Source organism: Phalacrocorax carbo, chromosome 23, assembly GCF_963921805.1.
Source record: "Phalacrocorax carbo chromosome 23, bPhaCar2.1, whole genome shotgun sequence".
NCBI classification, from domain to species: Eukaryota; Metazoa; Chordata; class Aves; order Suliformes; family Phalacrocoracidae; genus Phalacrocorax; species Phalacrocorax carbo.
In genome coordinates this window covers 357,346-372,768 of record NC_087535.1, presented here as the reverse complement: position 1 = coordinate 372,768, position 15,423 = coordinate 357,346, and the positions used below count along the sequence as shown (strand labels likewise).

Sequence of the window (15,423 nt, the reverse complement as noted above, 5' to 3'; positions counted from 1 at the left end):
CCTGCACTGGGAGAAGAGGAAGCAAGCTGGCTGCAGCAGTCCCCGCCTCGGGACGCCCACCCGGCAGGACAGCCCTATTCTGAGCCCGTCACTCCCTGCTCCCTGGCACCAACTGCCCCTTCGCAGACACCTCTCGGTGGCTGTTTGGGGAGAGGGCACAGGCTGCTGTCCCCCATCGTGGGCCACCCCCCTCCTCCCTGGTCACTGGCGTTCTCCCGACCCCTCTCCTCCCCACACAGCTGCCCCACCTCAGCCAGGCAGGACCCCGCCTCAGTATCCCAAGCAGGGGGGCAGCGTCAGGTCCCAGGGGCTTGGCCTCCCTGTGCAGCAACATCTCCCTGCGCAGCAGGGCTGGGCTCTGGACCCTGCAGCATGAGGCTACCCCCTCCCCAAAGGCCCCTGCTGCACACTGGCTTCTGACGCCACTGACTATATTGGGCCACTGCCCTGCTACCCCCCCCAACCTGACGCCCCAGGCAGGAGCAGCCCACTTCGTACCCGCTGGCCTGGCAGCAGCTCGGCCCCGCTGCCTCCCCTGCCAGCTCTTGTCTGGCATTAATCCCAACGGAGCCTTTGGAGGCCCCTTGGTGTCTTCCCTGGGGGGCCTTTCTCCTCGCCATCTCTGGGCCAAGGCAGGCTCCCCGCTCAGCTCTTCCCCCTCAGCCCCAGCAAGCGTGGCCTGCCCAGGCAAAACCAGCTCCAGCAGCAGCCACGCGCCGCCTCTCAGCAGGAGCGCACCTGCCCGGGCAACAGCCACACGCATCTGTGGGCTCCTGCCCCACGCGCCACAGGGCTGTGCGGGTGGCCAGCTCTGAGCTCACAGTGGCGGCTCTGACGTCACACTGGGGCTCCCCAGGGCTGAGCCGGGAGGGGCAGAGCGGCTGCTGCCGTCCCAGGCGCTGGGAGCCCGTGCCTGCGGGCGCGCTGAACCCTGCCACGCTCCCGTGCCAGGCGGCTGCCTGGCCTGGCCTGGCCTGCCGGGCAGGGTTCCATCTCTCCTGGGCACCCCCGGGAAACCAGGAAGGGTGCTGGAAAGGGGGCTTTGCTCTTGCCCCACGAGACAGCCGCTTCCAGCAGCGGTTCTCCTCTCGGAACCCTTTTGTGGGCCAAGAAGAAAAAGGGCCAGTAGACCAGAATGTGCTGTCAGGCGCCCAGCGGTACATCTGGTTAACAAGGACTGTTTGTTTCCTTGCCCCTGCTGGTTCTGCCTGGGACATCCCAAATCCAACAAAAGTGGGAGAAGGCTGCTGACGACCTTGTCAGCTCCACAGCCACTGCCAGGATGGCTAGCCCTGCTTTCAGCCTGGGCGGCTCTTCCTTCTTTACCGTGGTAAAGGCCTGTGGCAGTGACCTGCTCCCAGCACAGACCAGTCCCTCAGCAGGCCCCGTGCTCCACCAGACTCACTCTGGCCAGCCCTCGAAGGTGGAGACAGTGAAAAGCCACATCATGGCTGAGAAGACGCTGTCGAAGTGGAAGTTGCTGTGCAACCAGACACGCTTCTCTAGCTAAATCTGTGTGGGGTCCCCGTCCACGTAGCTGATGAAATAACCCCTGCGGCAGAAGCGATGCAGTGGTCACCAGGCAGGGCCACCGTCAGCCCACCCGCTGCCGCACTGGCCCAGGGCTCCTTGGTCCCTGGGAGTGGGAGATTGCCCTGTGCTTGTTTCTGATTTGGTGAGGGAGAACAGCATGAGGCCTCGGCTCCACTTTCTGGATGCAGCATCCCCATGCAGGAACACAAATGGCCCCCTCCCATCCCTGGCCCCTGCTCTGCTGGGGCTGAGCTGCAGACAGCTCTTACCTGCACTCCTTCTCCGTCACCTTGGATGGATCTGTGCATCTACAGAACTTGCCCTGCATTTAACAGAGATCAGAAGAGGCTACGATTTTGCTGTGACTTGAGAAGCCCTGGGGAGTTCTGACTTTTTCACAGCCCACAGTCAGTCCCTACGCTGCCTCTGTGCTAACTCTGGCCCCTGCCTCTCACCACCGCTGGCTTCCCTGCTTTGCATGCCAATGCAACCCAGTTCACAGGGTGTTGCAGGAGCCATGGCAGACCTTGGGGTCAATCCCAGGCTGAGACAAGTAAATGTTGCCTAGTGTTGGGAACAAATCTTCCAGAGCCCTGAGCTGAGACCTACCTAGTTCATCCTATCTGGGAGCCAACTATTTGGAAAATAGGGAAGAAAGCGGTAACCCTAGAATTAACTAAAAATTAAGGTATGCTGACAAGTCTGCTCAGCCTGCAGGGTGTCCTGAAAGCTCTCCCCATGCCAGCCGGGAATTTAAGCTCAATTATTAGAACAAAGCTGAGCTCAGCCAGAGCCAGCTCTGCCTTGGAACAGCCAAGGCCCCGAGAGCAAGAGCGGTGCTGTGAAAAAAGGAAACAGTCTGCATCCAAAGCGCAGGGGAAGTCAGAAGCACTTGCTGCCTTCAAAAGGGGAAACTGAGGCACTAAGTGGGCTGAGGCAGCCAGACCCCTTACATGTGCTGTCTGGACCTGACAGTATCCTGGGTGTTTCCTGCCCTCCTCCCACTGCAGGGTCTTCTGCCAGGAGGTCTAGTGCAGGCAGGTCTTCTTGCGGAGCACAGATAGTACAGCCTGTGCTGACCTCAACACTGGGAGACACCATCCCCAAGGGCTATGTCTAGGATACACCTGAGCAGAACATCTCTCCTGCCCTCCTTAGACACGTCTCACCTTGAAGAGCTGGACCCCGATGCAGGCAAACATGAACTGCAGCAACGTTGTGACGACCACAATGTTACCGATAGTCTTGATGGCCACGAACACGCACTGGACCACGTGCTGCAGAGGTCGATGATAGTGCACACATGAGCGTGCCTGCTGCAAGCCCCTGCTGCGTGTCCCACACCCTATCACCGCACAGATGGGCCCCAGGAAGAGCGGAAGCCTGCTGCGAGCAGTGGGATGGGGCGGACCCCTTCCACGGATGGGGAGTGGGAATTGGTTTCCTGGCACCGCAAACCCCACAGGGCATGATTCATGCCACATAACCTCTCATGAGGACTCCCACGGACCGAGGACCCCAGCCTCAGGCTCCCTCTTACCTTCAGCCCCTTTGCCCTGTTAATGGCTCGCAGAGGCCTCAGTACCCTCAGCACCCGGAGAATCTTCACCACTGAGATGGCACTGGACCTGAGGAGGAAGGTAGAGCTGCGATGGGGCGGTTCCCCTGCCCAGGCCAGCCTGGCACAGCCCCACCAAGCAGCCATGGAGGCCAGGCCGGGACCAGGGGGTGAGGCGCAAGGGATGGCAGAGACACGCGTAAATCACTAAGCCACCACCCCACATAAGGCCAAGGGACACAGGCAGCTGGAGAAAGCAGCTCCAAGTTGAATTCCTACCCAGATCTTCCCTTTTGACACTCAAGAAGTTTGCCTCCCTGCCTCCCAGTTGTCCGTGCCCTGTCCCCCTAAGCATGACCTCATGGACACTAACACATGGGCTAATGTCCAGCCCGTGGGCTGGCTGCTCCTGCTCTATCCAGCACAGAGAGCTGCAGCACCCCAGCTGCCCTGCCAGGCTAAACAGGCCAGTGCCCACCCTGCGAAGTGTGGAGGTGCTTACTCGATTCCCATGGAGATGAGGGAGACAGCGACCACCAGTAAATCGAGGATATTGAAAGAGTTCCTGCAGAAGGAGCCTTTGTGCAGGAAAGCACCATAGGCTGTCATCTGGGGAGCAGAAGGAGTTAGGAGAGAGGCCAGGCAGGGCTTGGGGACATGGTCCCTCCACAGCCCTGGGGCGGACAAGGCATGAGGGGCTTCTCACAGCTCCATGGCCTGGGCGCCCTATCCTGCTCAGGCCTCTGCCTCTGCGGCCAGGCAGGAAGCTGAATCCTCTATACCGTACTGGCCGGAGACAAAACACTTCCCAGTCATTCAGAGGTCATAAAGAGGAGAAGAGTAAAGAGCCTTGGAGTGGGAGCAACATGCAGCAGCTGCTTGAATTACTGTTTTACTCCACAGACTTCCATTGCTTCCTCTTTCTCAAAGTTTTTGTTAAGGGCATGTCAGAACTGAAATGCTGGTGCCATGGCCCATCTGTCCCTGTGCCACAGCACAGCTGACTTGGCTGCCTGACCTCACTGGAGGGGACACGTGGCCGCTGGGGCAGGTGATGCACCACCTAGACTGCATGAACTCTGGGGACGCGAGGATCAGCCAGCACGTTCGCCTCACTGGGACCTCAAGCTTGTGCTGAAAGAGCATGAATGCCCATGGCCAGACCAGTCTATACCCATGTGCTGGGTCACGCACACAGCCAGGACCACGGGGCAGAGGGACTCACCTTCAAGATTATTTCAACTGTGAAGACAGAGGTGAAACCAATGTCAAAGTATCCAAGAATCTGGGGACAGAAGCACCAGAGCCAGATGAGATTTGGGTGACATGAAACGCTCCAGTGTGTTCAAGGCTCAGGGTTTCTAAGCATGCAAAAGCAGGGGAGAGGAACAGCAGAGGAAAAGGAACAGAAACTTTTCCAGGCCTCCTTCTTGTATAATTAAAGCCAGCCAATGTCCACGCTCTGATAACGCTCCCTGATCTGCCGGCAAAGAGAAAGGACGGCGTGGCACTTACCCACTGAGCACCCCCAGCACCAGGTTGAGGACGAAGAAGGAGCCAAGCAAGATAAGGCTGACAAAGTAGATCCAGGGCCATTCATTCCCAATGGCATCATTCACCTGGCAAGGAGAGAGGCAGATGAAGCATCCTGAACACAGTGTCTGCTGTCTGTCTCCCCTTAGGGCTCCCTCAACAGCCTCTGGGAGCTTTGCCCCCCCCCAAAATGAGTGCTTGGGATGGTAGCAGCTAAACCTGACTCTGAGCTCTGCCGCCTTATGACTTTGCATCAGGTTTTTGTGGAGGTAAAGCGAGACCCAAGCATTTTGGGGGCAGATATAAACATCAGCCCCATGCCTAAGCCTCAGCAAGACAGTCTCCCAAGGACTGCAAAACACGGGGTTTTGCCGAAGCACCCACCAGCCAGCCGTTGTTGTGCTCGGCCTGTACCCCTTCACAAAGGTGGGAGCTGGAGCACCCTCCTGTCTACCTGGAGAGCAAGGACAGCTTGAGCAGTGCCTGCAAAGATGCAGAAGAGGTGCCTGGTGCACCATGGGATGTGCATCACCGCATGAAGCTTGGTGGGGGCAGGATGTCTTTCACCGGCTGGGAGGCCTGGCCCTGCTATGGGGACCTGTGTCCTGGAGGGAATTCCTCGCTCTTTAGAGGGGTTCAGATTGGCTATGAGGGAAAAAGTCTTCACTGCAAGAGCGGTCAGGCATGGGCACAGGCTGCCCAGAGAGGTGGGGGAGTCACCGTCCCTGGGGGGGTTCAAAAAAACGTGTAGAAGTGACGCTTGGGGACATGGTTTAGGAGGCCTGGGGGTGTTGGGTTTGGGGTTGGACTAGATGATCTCAGAGGTCTTTTCCAACCTTAATGATTCTATCATTTTATGATTCTCTGAGGCAGGACCAGCAGTGACCTCTGCGAGCTGGGCACCAAGCCGAAGCTGCTGGAGCCTACCCAGTAGAGGACTTCGGTCCAGCCCTCCATGGTGATGCACTGATAGACAGTCAGCATGGCAAAGCCGAAGTTGTCGAAGTGAGTAATGCCGTCGTTGGGCCCCGGCCAGCCGCTTCGGCATTCAGTGCCATTGATGGTGCAGTGTCGCCCGTGGCCAGAGCTGGTGCATGGGGCTGGCTTCTCTGACGCCACCGTGGCAATCACATCTGAGGGGGAAAGCCGTGGTGTGAGCAGCAGGTCAGGCCAAGTAGGGCAGGTTCCAGCACTTCCCAGCCTCCTGCAGCAGCTTTCCAAAAGGGGCTTTTCCTTTCACCACCTCCTCACACCACGTACATCACCAAGCTGTGTGCTGTACCAAACATCCTCCAGGCCTGCCACGCTCCCAGGCCTGACGCTGGCAAGACCAGACATTCTGCCACCCGCAGAACCTCTGTGGTCCCCACAGCAGCCACACAGAGCCATCTCTGCCGTATCACCCCCCCGCCACAGCCCCACCTGTCCCGAGATAGTAGCAGGTCTTGTGCATCTTGCCCTTGAAGAGCTCTTGCCCAACTATGGCATAGATGATGATCATGAAGAGGACCAGCAGGGCGATGTGGAGCAGGGGCACCATGGCCTTGATGATGGAGTTCAGGACGACCTGAAGGCCTGCACCGAGGAGAAGGGAGAGGAGGTCAACCACTTCATAAACAGCTTTGGGTGCACCTTGCGTTCCTGTCAGCCCCTCTGACAAGCAGCCTCTGAAATGCCCCGTGCCAAGGGAAGAGGGGCACAGGTTGGTTGGGAATGAAATCGCTGAAGCAAAAGTTCCTTTCTCTACCCACCATAGAGCATGTGGAAGGCCCCAGCAGAGCCACGCACCAGGCAGTGCTGGAGGCTGCTTCACGCCCCTCCATTTGTTCTGGTGCCCTCATCCTGAGCTCTGGGAGAAGGAGATCCCTGCCCTGAGAAACCAGAGCGAGGTCCCAGCCCCTTTCACCCTGGCCACCCACAGGTGCTGACACTGACCCACGCAGGGAGCTACATTTGCGCTGACCTGCAGATCCCCAGTGCTGACAGTTGCAAGCTGTGGGGATGAGCAAGAACCTGTGGCTCCTCCACGCCCACCCTGTGGCTGGGCTTGACCCAGCAGCACCAAGAAACCTGCCCCATGGCCCCCCACCCTGGCCAGGCACAGGGGTTCAATCCACCCGCCAACTCTTCACGGTGGCAGGGTGCCCAGCACCCACTCGGCACTCCGGACACCAGGCGCAGGGGTCTCAGCACACGAAACGCTCGCAGGGCCTTCACGTCAAAGCCGCCTTTTCCCCCTGAAGTCCCTCCCTGCTTCGCATTGACCTGCTCCAAGGTCATGGTGATAAGCCTGAAAGAGCCGGGGCACAGAGCAGGGAAGAAAGGGGGAGAAGCAGAAGGAAGGACAGGGAGAAAGAGAAGGGCGTGAGGATGGAGACCAAGAAACCTGTGCTAAGGACTCAGTGCTCTGCAGGCAGGGAAGAGAGGGACAGGACTCTGCCAGCCACGCTCAGCCTGACCCAGGGAACAGCTCTTGCTAAGTCCAACTCCTGGGCGCACTCGTGGCTGGGCACCCCTCTGCGCACTCACTGCTGACCAGCCGGGGGCCCTCCCACCCCTCGTGCCCAGTGGACCCTCTCCCCGTGTCCCAAACCCCAGATGACTCCATGGCACTCCCGTTCTCCAGGGCAAGGAGACCTGAAAGGCGTTAAGGAGTCAGACAGGAAGAAACAGGAGTGAGGGAGGATCCCCGGGGATATCAGGGCATGAGAAAGGGGCCCGTGGGAGCAGGGCATGAACTGAGACCGCAGGTTGCCCCCAAACCCACTGCAGTCACTAGAAAAATCAGTGTAGCTGATAGGCTGTGGACCAGGCCTTGGCACAAGCTGGGCACCAGCAGCTTCCCATCCTTGCATTACCCCAGGGACACGATGGAGAAGTCGAGCACGTTCCAGCCGTTTCGGAGATAGGCATCCGTGTGGAAAAGAAACCCGTAGGCAATTATCTTGAGCATTGCCTCAATGGCAAAGAAGATCAGGAAGGCGTATTCGATCTTCTCCTGGGGATTGGAAAGGCAAGCAGGAGAGGATGCTCCGTTAGAGCAGACTGTCACCTCCCTTGGCATCACCACCATGCACGGCTGCCCCCCCGTGTGTCTCTGGGTCGGCCCCTGCTGCCAACCCTCTGGCTGTGTGGTGTCTCCAGGACAAACCCAGCAAGCCTCAGCTGGAGAGGATGAGGAGGAGGCATCAGTGCTGCCTGCGGGAGGAAGGCTATGGGAGTATGGGAGGGTGGGGCAGCAGGGAGGAGAGCCAGAGATGTGCAGTGCCCTGGGCCAGGCACTTTTGGGCGCTGGGTTGGGAAGTGAGTGGTGGCTTTGCTGGTGTAGTTTGTAAGAGCAGGTTCCCGTAGCCCGGGGATGTGGTCCTGGCAGCGTGCCATTGAAGGGACGCAGGGGATCACGCCGCGGGCCAGAGGGTGGCATGTGGCGGCTCAGCATGCCACCCCTTCCTGCCCAGGGTAGCCTCAGCGCTGCCCGATGCGCGTGGGAGATCACAGATGGGTTGGCAGCTGGGGCCGAACCCAGAGACACACGTGGGTGTGTCAGCGGGGCCACGCCCGGGGCAGCTGACCCCGACTGGCCAATGGCATGTTCATTCCATACCATGTGACACCATGACCAGTATATTAAGGGGGCAGTTGCAGCTCGGGGAGGTGTGGTGTTGCATGTGGTTTGTTTTGGTGGTTCTTTCCCCCCCATCCCGACGTTTCACGCGTCTCGTTGTTTTCCTTTCCATTGCGTTTTTGTTGTTGTTTTCATTTTAATTATTAACCTGTTCTTATCTCGGCCCACGAGCGTTACCCTTCTGATTCTCTCCCCCATCCCACCGGTGGGGAGTGAGTGAGTCACTGCGTGGGGCTGAGCTGGCGGCCAAACCACCACAGCTTCTTCACGTGCTTTATTCTGCTCCTCGCTATGCAGTGGCTGCTTTTATGTTTATGCAATAAATGGATGCTTTAACTTTTGTCTTTTTGTGAATGTATAAACCAGCTCAAAAGGCATGTTTTAGATAGCTGAAGTAAAAAAAAAAAAAAAAAAAAAGTCTCAAAGTAGCCTTGCCAGAAATCCCTCTTCCCAGCTACGGGGCAGATGGTGGCTCTTTCCCCTCCTATGCCGCAGGAGACTTCATTCTCTCATTAAGTAACTCATGGCAGAGCTATTTTATGTGCTGGTGTCCATGAGGTTTTTGGGAAAACTCAAAAAAACCCTAGGGTCAAAGCATTAGCTTCTCATTGTCTTCAGTGCAGGTACTTTCCCTCTATTTGGGGGTTTAAACAAAACTTCTCATCTGGGGTTTTGGCTTGTGGGTTCAACCCTGGTAAAGGGATGTTTTCTGTCTACCTAAAAATTAAGACCATGCATACATTTCCAAGGGACATACTCAGCAAGAAAAGATCAGGGGTTGTGGCAGTAAACTCAGCGCAGATGAACCACGTCCCTGCTAGGGGCTGCTGAACCCTGCCACAGCTCCCTAACACCGGGTCCAGCCCGGAGCAAGGCTGAGCACGGGGTCCCAGTAGGCACAAACGTACACGCACTCCCACACACAGAGGTGCCGAAGCAGCTATATACACACAGGTATGTGCATATACACACACATATATACATATGACTGGGCACGCAGGTTAAGACATACACACTCAGCACTCACAAGACCACAAACAGCACCAGCGCCCCCATCCCGTTCCCCTCTCTGGCTGATCAGAGTGAAGGTCCCTTAGTCCTTGAGTGGGGGAAAAATATATATATACACACACATATGTATATATACGTACACACACAGAGGCGTATAACGCAGCTCCCCCCAGCAGCTGGTCAGACCCTCTCTCTGCCCGGTGGCAGCCCCTGGATCCCACCCAGTGCTCCCAGCACCTGGGCACGCCAGCCCCCGAGGCCGCCCCACTCCATGCTGGCAGACACCCCTCTCTCGCACACACGCGCGGGTCTCAGCTGCCCCCACGGCACCCCGCGAACTTCCGTGGTCCCTCCAGCAGCCGCCTGCGTCCCCAGCGTCGCCTGGGCGCTGACCCCGCATCCCAAAGGCGGCCCGGAGTGCGGCTCCCGCTCCCGGGGCAATGGTGGGCTCTGCAGCCCCCGCCGGGGCCGCGGGGCCGGGAGCGGGGCAGCCGCCCCTTCCCGCTGCCGCCCGGCTGCCGGCGGCTGGGCTCGGCTGCGCTGGGCTCGGCTCGGCTCGGCTGGGCTCGGCTCGGCTCCGCTGGGCTCGGCTCGGCTCGGCAGGGCTCGGCTGCGCTGGGCTCGGCTGCGCTGGGCTCGGCTGCGCTCGGCAGGGCTCGGATGCGCTGGGCTCGGCTCGGCTGCGCTGGGCTCGGCTGCGCTGGGCTCGGCTGGGCTGGGCTGTGCTCGGCTCGGCAGCGCTCGGCAGGGCTCGGATGCGCTCGGCTGGACTCGGCAGGGCTCGGCTGGACTCGGCAGGGCTCGGCTGGACTCGGCTGCGCTCGGCTGGACTCGGCTGCGCTCGGCTGGGCTGGGCTGTGCTCGGCTGGGCTGGGCTGTGCTCGGCTCGGCTGCGCTCGGCAGGGCTCGGCTGCGCTCGGCAGGGCTCGGATGCGCTGGGCTCGGCTCGGCTGCGCTGTGCTCGGCAGGGCTCGGCTGGACTCGGCAGGGCTCGGCTGGACTCGGCTGCGCTCGGCTGGACTCGGCTGCGCTCGGCTGGGCTGGGCTGGGCTGGGCTGGGCTGGGCTGGGCCCGGCTGAGGGGAGAGCCCAGGCAGGGCCAGTTGCGGTACTGCCGCCCGCAGCGGCGTCCCGCTCCGCTCCCGCCCGCCACCGGCTGCCTCGCCCTGCCCCGGGCACTGAGGCCTTCGGCCAGTGCGTGCGGGAGAGAGAGACCGTGGTGGGCCCAGAGAGGGGCAGGCTGCCTGCGGCCGGCTGTCTGTCCGGCTCAGGCAGCCCCGAGGGACGGGCGGGCCAAGACCCTGCAGGAGCCGGGCGGCGAGGCAGGGAGGTGCCTGGGCTGGGGAAAGGGGAAGCGCTGGGGAGGTGAAGGAACGCGGGTCAGAGCGTGCCAGGAGGTGTGAGGTGTTCGTAGGCGCGGTCGCTGCTGGAGAAGGGGCCGCACAGGCAGCATTTCCATCCCCGCTCTTCACAGCGATGGGAGAAGCCCACCCAGTGGGGCAGGCTCCATCGTGGGCTCGCTGCCTTTGGGCCCCTTCCTAAGGCCATGTCTTTGTGCAGTGACAAAGCAGGAGATGAGCATGAAGGCTCACGAAGCATGCAAGGAAGACAAGGATGGATGTGAAAAGGTTTTGTGAGGAAGGAGTCTTTCCCTGCCAGGCAGGTAGGAACCTCTCCATCAGGCAGACCGCTGCAGCGTGGTTTGTTACAGCCACGTTGGCTGGTGGCTGCCAGCACAGCCCTGTGCGAAATGGTGAGCGCAGCAAGGTGCTGAGCAGTTGCCAGCAGGTGCACATGGGGCTGTGAGCAAAGGGCTGTGGAGGAGATCAGAGAGGCCTTGAGTGTCCTCTCCACGGGCCCCAGCCTGCACCAGGCTGCACACACACCTCGCACACCCTGCCCTCTTCCTCTGAGACTTTTCCAGGATGAGTCAAAGGGGGCCGATGTTTCTTCCCAGGCTCACCGTTAGATGGGCCCCACATCCTTGCTGTCCCTGGGACAGGTTCTCCTGCACAGGCAGCAGCAGAAATACAGCTCCCGGCTTTCCCCAGGGTTTAGGGGGAAGAACAAGGACTAAATGAGAAAAGGGAACATGCTTAGACCTGCCTCACATGGAGACAGGGCTGCAGCCCTCAGTGGGAATGATTTGACTTTGGTTTGCACAAAATGTGGCAGAGTGGTGTAGGAGGGGGCAGGTTACTTATTTAACCCCTTTACAATCAAAGGTCCCCTCCTCCAAAGTGCATCAAAACTGGAGCAGCTGCAGGAGTTGTTCTTCCATGCTACCTCCCTGCCAGCGCTGTGGCCCTCCTGGCCCTCGACACAGCCTGCTGCACAGCTGCAAAGTAATTTCCCTCCATGGTGGAATCACCCTGCAAAGCAAAGGAGAGGAAGCTTTGAGCAAGGCAGCTGGTGCAGTTGGGTAGAGCAGCTCCCTGGGATGCATGGGGTTGGCTGGGGCACAGCTGGTCAGTCGCGCAAGGCTGTAGCATCCCTGTAGGACGGGGATGCTATTTGCTGTGGGATAGGACTATAAGTAATAAGATCGCTGCAATTATTTTGCTGGCTCAGTCCGGGAAACACCAGGAAAGCCCTTCCCGGTGCCTCAGTTTTCCCTGCTGCGAAGAGATGCTGATAACCTGCCTCTCGCCCTGCCTGCCTTCCAGCTCAGGACTGTTCATACCACTCATCCAGTTGGGCTTTCCCTAGCCCAGCCGGACTGGCCAGGACACAATCCAGCCTGGGCTTGTTGGGTTCCTGCATCCAAACCCTGCAAGCAAGACTGGGGAGGTGAGGCTGAGCAAGGGGTTGAGTGACCGGTGCCAGGCAAGGGTTTCCTCTGCCCCTCCAGAAGAGCAAGCTGGAGCACTTTTTGGACCTACCATGCTTCTCTGGAGCGCTGAGGTTGGGGTCAAAGTGCCTGTCAGTGAGATGGACCCAGCCCCAGAGGCTCCACAGCCCCAGCATCACAGGGTCCAGGGCTCAGCTGAGCAGTTTGCACCAAATGAAGGTAAAATCCTGCAGAGAGAGGGGACTGATCAGTTTGTGCGTTAGCCACCTTTGGCCAGAATTGGGTTCTCCACCTCACCCCGATTCAGCCGGGCGCTGCACACATTGCCCCAGGCAGCCCATCTTGCAGTTTGGGTAAGGGAGGCTGGGGGAGCAGGGGAAAGAGCTGACTGGGACAAGGCACTTTCCTTTCAGAGACCGTGTGCCCAGCACGCAGCCTGTTCCCACCCCCAGCCCCTGTCAGTGGCATGCGAAGCACTCGCCTGCCTCCCGATGTGCTGGGTAAAGAAGCAACAGCTGCAGGGGCCCTTTTGCTGCCTCAGGAGCTGTGACAGCACCCGGGAGCCAGGCTGGGATCTAAATTTAAACTCATGCTTTGTGTGTTTGTACATGCGAGTGCAGGCTCCAGCCCCAACTGCCCCATCGCCTCCCTCAGTGCGTGGAGGAGACGGGCTCTGCAAGAAGGGACATCCAGAAGAGCTTCAGCTGGCTGGGACCCTGGGGAAGGGGGGCTCGGCCGTGGGGCAGGAGGGGGAGAAACACCATGGAGCCTACTTCTCCCCAGGATGATGTGAAGAAGAGGCAACAGAAGGACAAGTCCAAGAAGCCGGTACCGCCAGCAGCTCCCCGGCCAGCCAGGGCTCTGTTGTGCTTAACCCTGGAAAACCCACTGCGGAAGGCGTGCATCAGCATCGTGGAGTGGAAGTATCCTTCTGGCTGCGCGGGCTTGGCAGTGCCCGTGTGCGTGCCTGTGAGCAGGGGTGCTGGGGCGCGGGACCCTGTGGGATGCAGGCAGGAGAGCTGCCAGCCCAGTTCAGCACAGGCTGTCTAATTCGGTCTGTAAAAGGCAGCGAGGTGTTTTGGGGTGCCCCAGTGGGATGCATTGGCAATGACTGTGCAAACTGGGAGCATGAATAGGCTTATGGGGGAAGCTGGGGCTGACAAGTGGCTCAGGCCATGGGGACCTTCGGTGGAGTGGTGCGGGGGCAGGCAGGGGCAGCCTGGGTGACAAGGGCCTTGTAGGAGCGAACATGTTTTGCACTGGCAGGAGCTGTGCTGGGTAGAATACGGGAATGTCTGCTGGGAGGGCAGAGGGTCTGGCATGCGAGGAGGGGGCACAGTGCCCATCCCAGGGTGGGGATGGGGATGGGCAGAGGAGGGCCAGGCGGGGGGCGTGGGAGCTGAGCGTGGAGCTGGGGACATCACGCTGCCCCAGGGCAGAGGTTTGGGGGTGTGTAGCAAGACCATAACGAGCTGCTTGGGATGATTCTGTGTGTGTGTCACCACTTGCCTGATCGCACAGCTGCTCCCTGCCCCGGGGGTGGGGGCTGGCTGGCACCCCCCGAATCCTGCTGGCACCATTGTCCTCTCGTCTCCCCTTTCCCATCCCTGCTGTCACAGGTGAAGGCTTTTGTGAGTGATACTGTTTAGAGGGACAGTATCTCTGTGCCTCTGGCCTAATGCAGGGATGGGTTTGGGTGGTTGCTCTTTGGTTAGGCATCTCTTCACTGGGGCGTTATAGCTCAGGAATTCCAAAATTTCATGTTTCTGCCACCCATCCAGGAACTATTTTAGGCCATTAGATATTGCCTTGTTCACCTGTATTATATGGAAGGGAAGAGGATGGGAGATGAAATATTTCACTTTGGCTTCAGCAAAACATTTGGGCTCAAGGAAACACGGTGGAATTTGGGGATGTTTCCAGCAGATCCACCCCAACTTTTCTTATTTCAGTTGCTGAACTGATCTGCATGTTCCTGGCCTTGGCAGGATCATCCCAGCCCTGGCCAGGCTTTGCTCTTCTTGGAGGGGGCTTGGTTGCCTAAGGGCTGGGGGCCAGGCCCTGCCCTTGGGAAAGGCTGGCTGTGTTGCTGTACATGTAGTGCCATGGGGACACCAAACCCATGCCCCACGCTGCCAGAGAGGCCATCTTTTTCAAAGCCCAGGGTGCCCGTTTGCAGGTGCTCAGGGCATGCTCTGGTGGTGCTGTGCTGGCCACGGATTTTGAGCTGCTGTTCCTTCACTGCAAAGGGGCTCTCTGTCCTTCAAGGCGAGGAAGAAGAGCCGTCATTGGGGAATTCTCCGTTTCTGCTCCTCTGCCATGAGGACTGGGTTGTTCTGCCAGGGAAGGGAACTGTGTCAGTGTCTTAAATAGGCACTGAGTATGGAAGAAGCTTATGCGTACACCCTAGTGGCAGGGGAAGAGCTGGAAATAGGACTTATATCTTCCAACATACTCAAACACATTCCTCCTCCTGGGCCAACGTGTGCCAGAGAGAGTGCGTAGCACAATGGGGGTCCTTCCCCCGTCGGTGCCCTGGAAGGGGAGTGTGGAGGGGAGAGGTGGGTGTCCCACTAGGAAAGCTGCAGGTGGTTCTGACCTGTGCAGGACAAATGATCCAGGGCATTGGGTTTCTGCAGCGCTTCTCTTGTGCCTGGCTGTATTTATACTGCAATGCACCTGGCTGCCCTCGTTCAGGGATCAGGGTTTGCAAGGCATTGCAGGATCATTCCGGGTCCTGTGAGTTCTTACGGGCTTCAGGGCCAGGCAAGCTGCCAAGGGTAGATTAGCTGTGACCATTTTCTGTGGGATACCTGGCGTCTGGGTTCAGTACGGCAGTACGCGTTCCTGTTCCTTGGGCCCACCTCTGCTATACAGCTTCTGCTGTCAGAGAACAAAGCTGAGCCACAGGAGTGGGACGGGGTCTTTTTGAGGCAGTTGGAGAGTAGGGAGCATCACTGCACTCAGTCTAGGGCGGGTGAAAGCCTGGTTGGCTTGAGGCAGAGGGGTTTTTATGCTGAAGTTCACTCACATTTCAAAAAACGCGTTTGTCAGCACAAGGAAATCTGGGTACTTGTGAATTGCTGGGTATTGTGCTCAACAGCTAGCCCGGCAGGTTGGTGGTTGTTGGGACACGTCTAGCTGTGTGATGACACCCAGGTATTCCAGGATTATTTTGCAGCCAGGAGGACTTCAAGGCAGGTGGGTGAGGAGACTGGGGACCGTGGAGGACCACACAGCTGTAGGGTACTAAGGGCCTGATTCCTGCTGCAAGGGAGGCGCTGGGGCCCTTGGATGCTGTGTGACAGGAGGTTGCCGGAGAGAAAGAAGTGAGATTGCAGGGCAAGGAGCTGAGGAGGACGTTGAGGCTCTG

At 59.0% G+C, this 15,423-nt stretch overlaps 2 protein-coding genes and 1 pseudogene across 2 annotated transcripts in view; 1 reads left to right on the top strand and 2 right to left on the bottom strand.

Moving 5' to 3' along the window:
• Positions 1-1,401: 1,401 nt before the first annotated feature.
• Positions 1,402-4,402, bottom strand: LOC135316878 (voltage-dependent L-type calcium channel subunit alpha-1S-like; annotated as a pseudogene).
• Positions 4,403-4,602: 200 nt separating this feature from the next.
• LOC135316970 (voltage-dependent L-type calcium channel subunit alpha-1S-like) lies at positions 4,603-8,052 on the bottom strand. Its single transcript, XM_064472451.1, has 5 exons — positions 7,483-8,052; positions 6,781-6,914; positions 6,047-6,199; positions 5,552-5,757; positions 4,603-4,710 (listed from the first exon to the last, which is right to left on the bottom strand). Exons 1-5 carry the CDS (start codon positions 8,046-8,048, stop codon positions 4,603-4,605), a joined length of 1,167 nt encoding a protein of 388 aa, XP_064328521.1. The 5' UTR covers positions 8,049-8,052.
• A 4,745-nt stretch (positions 8,053-12,797) lies between these two features.
• LOC104053209 (voltage-dependent L-type calcium channel subunit alpha-1S-like) overlaps positions 12,798-15,423 on the top strand; it is a 35,816-nt gene continuing 33,190 nt past the window's right edge. Inside the window, exon 1 of the mRNA XM_064471719.1 lies at positions 12,798-12,973. Coding sequence (XP_064327789.1) covers positions 12,813-12,973 — 161 coding nt within the window. The 5' untranslated portion in view covers positions 12,798-12,812. The remainder of the gene's footprint in view (positions 12,974-15,423) is intronic.